General features: G+C 38.2%; 1 protein-coding gene across 1 annotated transcript in view; it reads left to right on the top strand.

Annotated features, from left to right (window-relative positions):
- LOC119595603 (chondroitin proteoglycan 1-like) overlaps positions 1 to 7,500 on the top strand; it is an 11,371-nt gene that overhangs the window by 3,438 nt on the left and 433 nt on the right. Inside the window, exons 3-9 of the mRNA XM_037944713.1 lie at positions 569 to 746; positions 1,029 to 1,108; positions 2,983 to 3,698; positions 3,916 to 4,844; positions 6,449 to 7,017; positions 7,110 to 7,284; positions 7,436 to 7,500. The exon at positions 7,436 to 7,500 is cut by the window's right edge and continues 94 nt beyond it. Of these exons, the coding sequence (XP_037800641.1) occupies positions 569 to 746; positions 1,029 to 1,108; positions 2,983 to 3,698; positions 3,916 to 4,844; positions 6,449 to 7,017; positions 7,110 to 7,284; positions 7,436 to 7,500 (2,712 nt within the window). The remainder of the gene's footprint in view (positions 1 to 568; positions 747 to 1,028; positions 1,109 to 2,982; positions 3,699 to 3,915; positions 4,845 to 6,448; positions 7,018 to 7,109; positions 7,285 to 7,435) is intronic.

The raw sequence follows: 7,500 nt of genomic DNA on the forward strand, positions 1-7,500 counted from the left end.
AAACCAACCCACACACTAGACACACACACCCACAACACAACACCACATATATATATATATATATATATATATATATATATATATATTGCTATAGACATAGATATTAACGATATTTTTTTGTTGTATTTGATTTCCTTTTATATTAATGGTTATTATGTTATCGGTATGTAGAAAAAAGTATATATATATATATATATATATATATATATATATATATATATATATATATATAATGAACTCTAATGTATAAAGTCTATAAAGTACAAGCGGGTCTTAAGGGTTATAACCCGTAATAATAATTTGAGCAACGTCAGTGTATTATCAGAAGAAAGGATGCCATTGCATTGGTTTATTTATCCATTTATTTGTCTTTAATTATTGAAGTTACTATTTTATTTCATCATGAATATCACTTTTTTTTTGTTTACCGAAAGAATAGAGTGAGAGCATTGCCACTCCACAAACTACATATTGTAACTGCTTGATTGAAAGAAATTTACAGGCCTAAGGCAAGTGAGCCCTAATCCCATGCGGGAAACGAGAATCCCCTCCCGGTATATAAACGCAGAGCTCGCCCGTCGGCGGTGTAGCAGCCTGGCTATCACCGAGGAGTCGCAAGGTCTCAGGCGAACCTAATACTCCTGGGGAGAGCGAGTCCTTCCGGAGAGCAAACATGTTGAAAGCGAGCGGAATGAGACTGCTTGTTGCGCTACTTCTCGCCAGCGCGGCGGCGGCAGCGAACAACGGTAGACATTGCTGATATATACTATGGACATGTGTTTTATGGAGATGCACACACAGACACAGACACAAACACACACACACACACACACACACACACACACACACACACACACACAAACACACACACACACACACACACACACACATATATATAATATATATATATATATATATATATATATATATATAAATCAAATACGAACATAGAAATAATAACATGTACATGTATTTCATATATAAATACATTATACATATCTCTTAACCCAAGTTTCTTATGTCTACAGAAAACTCTGATAACATCTGCGACTGCGAATGTTGCGTGAAACCACATCCAACCGACTGCACTGCATACTATTACTGTGAGGTAGGTTTTAAAGAGGCCCTTCTCTGATAGAAATTCATAAATAATCTGTCTATGTCTCTTTTCCTGACTCTCACTCTTTCTGTCTTTGCTCGCCCCCACACCATTCTCTCTCTCTCTCTCTCTCTCTCTCTCTCTCTCTCTCTCTCTCTCTCTCTCTCTCTCTCTCTCTATATATATATATTATATATATATATATATATATATATATATATATATATATATATATGTATATATGTATATATGTTTATAAATACATATATATACATATGTTTATACATATATATGTATATATATATATATATATATATAAAATATAATATATATATATATATATATATATATATTTTATATATATATATAATATAAACCCGCAAACACAAACTAGAGAAATTTATATTTTGTGTACTGTAGTCTTTCCACCCAATTATGTTAACAAAGTGTCTTACCGTATATATATATATATATATATATATATATATATATATATATATATATATATATATATATATATATATATATATATATGTATGTTTTGAATTTATATAAATACGAATATATGTATAAGTTTTATATATATATATATATATATATATATATATTTATATATATTAAAATATTATATATATATATATATATGCATAAACTCACACACCCACACACCCACACACACTAACACACACAGGCACACACTCTGTCTCACACACACACACACACACATAAACACACACACACACCTACACACGCATATATATATATATATATATATATATATATATATATATTATATATATATATATATAATATACATATATATAAAATATATATATAGATATATATATATATATATATATATGCATATATTTATGCATAAACTCACACACCCACACACACTAACACACACACACACACACAGGCACACACTCTCTCTCTCTCTCACACACACACACACAAAAACACACACACACACCTACACACGCATATATATATGTATATACATATATATATTTATATATATATATGTATATATATACATATATACATATATATATACATATATATAAACCCGCAATACACAAACTAGAGAAATTTATATTTTGTGTACTGTAGTCTTTCCACCCAATTATGTTAACAAGAAGTGTCTTACCGTATATATATATATATATATATATATATACATATATATATATATATTTGAATTTATATACATACGAATATATGTATAAGTTTATATATATATATAATATATATATATATATAATATAATATATATATATATATATATATATATATATATATATATATATAGATGCATATATTTATGCATAAACTCACACACCCACACACACACACACACTAACACACACAAAAACAGGCACACACTCTCTCTCTCTCACACAACACACAAAACCATAAACACACACACACACCTACACACGTATATAATATATTTTATATATATATATATATATATATATATGTATGTATTTATTTATTTATACACGCACAAATATATAACACACACACACATACATATACATACATATATATATATATATATATATATATTATATATATATATATATATATATATATATATATATATATATACTAATATATATATATATGTATACTAATATATATTTTATATATATATATATATATATATATATATGTACATGTATATATGATTGTTTATTAACGTAGAATATGTAAATATTATTTCTGTATATAAAATAATCGTACACACACATAAACATAAACACACACACACACACATATATACATATAAGTATACATACATATTTATAAAATCACACGTATATGTACTCTTGTATGTATTGATGTATTCATCTGACAAATCCTTTTCTTTCTAGCCTGGACATGTTGCCGAATACTTCACCTGCTCTGAAGGATTAGTATTCCATCCTGACGTGCGCCAGTGTGTTCTTCAAGTCCAGTACCCTCAGTGTCAAATAGAGAATGGCGATGATGATGAGTGTGACTTCACCTGCCCAGAACAAGAGGGAATCTATGCTCACCCGCGTGACTGCTCCAAATTTGTAAATTGTGCTAACTCACAACCAAGTACCACAAGCTGTCCACCAAACCTCCTTTTCAATGCTGCTAAGAAGGTCTGTGACTGGCCTGAGAATGTGCAGTGCACGTCTACGTCTGATGCTGAATGTGTACTTACAATTGTGGAGACAGTCACTGATGCCCCAGTAACTGGAAGTGGAAATACTGATGAGGGTAACACTGATGACTGTAACTTTGTTTGCCCTGAAGTCGAAGGAATGTATGCTCATCCTCGTGACTGCTCCAAATTTGTAAGTTGTGCTAACTCACAGCCAAGTACATCAAGTTGTCCACCAAACCTCGTTTTCAATGCTGCTAAGAAGGTCTGTGACTGGCCTGAGAATGTGCAGTGTGCTTGCTCACCAGATGCTGAATGTGTGCTTACAATTGTGGAGACAGTCACTGATGCCCCAGTAACTGGAAGTGGAAATACTGATGAGGGTAACACTGATAACTGTAACTTTGTTTGCCCTGAAGTCGAAGGAATGTATGCTCATCCTCGTGACTGCTCCAAATTTGTAAGCTGTGCTAACTCACAGCCAAGTACCTCAAGTTTGTCCACCAAAGTGTGCTTGCTCACCAGATGCTGAATGTGTGCTTACAATTGTGGAGACAGTCACTGATGCCCCAGTAACTGGAAGTGGAAATACTGATGAAGGTAACACTGATGACTGTAACTTTGTTTGCCCTGAAGTCGAAGGAATGTATGCTCATCCTCGTGACTGCTCCAAATTTGTAAGTTGTGCTAACTCACAGCCAAGTACCTCAAGTTGTCCACCAAACCTCGTTTTCAATGCTGCTAAGAAGGTCTGTGACTGGCCTGAGAATGTGCAGTGCACGTCTACATCTGATGCTGAATGTGTTCTTACAATTGTGGAGACAGTCACTGATGCCCCAGTAACTGGAAGTGGAAATACTGATGAGGGTAACACTGATGACTGCAACTTTGTTTGCCCTGAAGTCGAAGGAATGTATGCACATCCTCGTGACTGCTCCAAATTTGTAAGTTGTGCTAACTCACTGCCAAGTACCTCAAGTTGTCCACCAAACCTCGTTTTCAATGCTGCTAAGAAGGTCTGTGACTGGCCTGAGAATGTGCAGTGTGCTTGCTCACCAGATGCTGAATGTGTTCTTACAATTGTGGAGACAGTCACTGATGCCCCAGTAACTGGAAGTGGAAGTACTGATGAGGGTAACACTGATGACTGCAACTTTGCTTGCCCTGAAGTCGAAGGAATGTATGCTCATCCTCGTGACTGCTCCAAATTTGTAAGTTGTGCTAACTCACAGCCAAGTACCTCAAGTTGTCCACCAAACCTCGTTTTCAATGCTGCTAAGAAGGTCTGTGACTGGCCTGAGAATGTGCAGTGCACGTCTACATCTGATGCTGAATGTGTTCTTACAATTGTGGAGACAGTCACTGATGCCCCAGTAACTGGAAGTGGAAATACTGATGAGGGTAACACTGATGACTGCAACTTTGTTTGCCCTGAAGTCGAAGGAATGTATGCACATCCTCGTGACTGCTCCAAATTTGTAAGTTGTGCTAACTCACAGCCAAGTACCTTAAGTTGTCCACCAAACCTCGTTTTCAATGCTGCTAAGAAGGTCTGTGACTGGCCTGAGAATGTGCAGTGTGCTTGCTCACCAGATGCTGAATGTGTTCTTACAATTGTGGAGACAGTCACTGATGCCCCAGTAACTGGAAGTGGAAATACTGATGGAGATAACACTGATGACTGCAACTTTGTTTGCCCTGAAGTCGAAGGAATGTATGCACATCCTCGTGACTGCTCCAAATTTGTAAGTTGTGCTAACTCACAACCAAGTACCTTTAAGTTGTCCACCAAACCTCGTTTTCAATGCTGCTAAGAAGGTCTGTGACTGGCCTGAGAATGTGCAGTGCACGTCTACATCTGATGCTGAATGTGTTCTTACAATTGTGGAGACAGTCACTGATGCCCCAGTAACTGGAAGTGGAAATACTGATGGAGATAACACTGATGACTGCAACTTTGTTTGCCCTGAAGTCGAAGGAATGTATGCTCATCCTCGTGACTGCTCCAAATTTGTAAGTTGTGCTAACTCACAGCCAAGTACCTCAAGTTGTCCACCAAACCTCGTTTTCAATGCTGCTAAGAAGGTCTGTGACTGGCCTGAGAATGTGCAGTGTGCTTGCTCACCAGATGCTGAATGTGTTCTTACAATTGTGGAGACAGTCACTGATGCCCCAGTAACTGGAAGTGGAAGTACTGATGAGGGTAACACTGATGACTGCAACTTTGCTTGCCCTGAAGTCGAAGGAATGTATGCTCATCCTCGTGACTGCTCCAAATTTGTAAGTTGTGCTAACTCACAGCCAAGTACCTCAAGTTGTCCACCAAACCTCGTTTTCAATGCTGCTAAGAAGGTCTGTGACTGGCCTGAGAATGTGCAGTGCACGTCTACATCTGATGCTGAATGTGTTCTTACAATTGTGGAGACAGTCACTGATGCCCCAGTAACTGGAAGTGGAAGTACTGATGGAGATAACACTGATGACTGCAACTTTGTTTGCCCTGAAGTCGAAGGAATGTATGCTCATCCTCGTGACTGCTCCAAATTTGTAAGTTGTGCTAACTCACAGCCAAGTACTGGAAGCTGTCCACCAAACCTCGTTTTCAATGCTGCTAAGAAAGGTCTGTGACTGGCCTGAGAATGTGCAGTGTACATCTGCATCTGATGCTGAATGTGTTCTTACAATTGTGGAGACAGTCACTGATGCCCCAGTAACTGGAAGTGGAAGTACTGATGAGGGTAACACTGATGACTGCAACTTTGTTTGCCCTGAAGTCGAAGGAATGTATGCTCATCCTCGTGACTGCTCCAAATTTGTAAGTTGTGCTAACTCACAGCCAAGTACATCAAGTTGTCCACCAAACCTCGTTTTCAATGCTGCTAAGAAGGTCTGTGACTGGTCTGAAAATGTGCAGTGCACGTCTACATCTGATGCTGAATGTGTTCTTACAATTGTGGAGACAGTCACTGATGCCCCAGTAACTGGAAGTGGAAGTACTGATGAGGGTAACACTGATGACTGTAACTTTGTTTGCCCTGAAGTCGAAGGAATGTATGCTCATCCTCGTGACTGCTCCAAATTTGTAAGTTGTGCTAACTCACAGCCAAGTACATCAAGTTGTCCACCAAACCTCGTTTTCAATGCTGCTAAGAAGGTCTGTGACTGGTCTGAAAATGTGCAGTGCACGTCTACATCTGATGCTGCATGTGTTCTTACAATTGTGGAGACAGTCACTGATGCCCCAGTGACCGGAAGTGAAGGTACAGCCGCACCGACAACAGCCGCACCGACAACAGCCGCACCGACAACAGCCGCACCGACAACACCCGCACCGACAACACCCGCACCGACAACACCCGCACCGACAACACCCGCACCGACAACACCCGCACCGACAACACCCGCACCGACAACACCTGCACCGACAACACCCGCACCGACAACACCCGCACCGACAACACCCGCAACTGAATGTAACTTCATCTGTCCAGAAAATGGATTTTATCCTCATCCACGCAAATGCTCGCAGTATGTTTCTTGTGCCAACTCAGTGGCTTATGTTAAGCAATGCCCAACTGGTCTTCATTACAATCCGGTAAGCAAGAACTGCGACTGGCCTCAGGATGAAGGTTGCACTGATGATGAGGAAGCATCCTGCACCTTGTCTAATCCTGCAGCTCCACCAACACTTCCTAATCCAAATGAACAAATCTGTGACTGCGAGTGTTGTCTGAAGCCTCATCCAGATGACTGTACATCATATTATTATTGTGCAGTAAGTATTGGTACCACGATTTTAAAAACTGCTTATGTAGATATGCCATAATAGAACCTAAATAAAATAATACATTTTCCTTGATGTTTCAGCCTGGAGCCGATGCTCAGTTCCATGCCTGTTCAGATGGTCTAGTGTTCCATCCTGAATTCAAGCAATGCGTCCTTCAAACGCAGTTCCCTCAGTGCCAGCCAGAAGTACCACCAACATGTGACCCAACTTGCGAGTGTGTTTATCCAGCTGAAGTCTGTTCAGAGTATTTCAAATGTGAGTTTGCTCAAAATGTTTCTCCACTTATTGAACACAACTGTCTTTAAGATTTAGACGGACTTTCTTAACAGGTATCTTAAAATCAATTACATAGATACTCACTGACATAGAAACGTTGCTTTCCATTAAATTCAATGTTTTCTTAAAGGTAACAGAGAAGGAACACCCATCAAGCACGAATGCACTGGAGGCCTTCTCTTCAATGACAAAATC

This window comes from Penaeus monodon, chromosome 36 (assembly GCF_015228065.2).
Source record: "Penaeus monodon isolate SGIC_2016 chromosome 36, NSTDA_Pmon_1, whole genome shotgun sequence".
NCBI lineage: Eukaryota > Metazoa > Arthropoda > Malacostraca > Decapoda > Penaeidae > Penaeus > Penaeus monodon.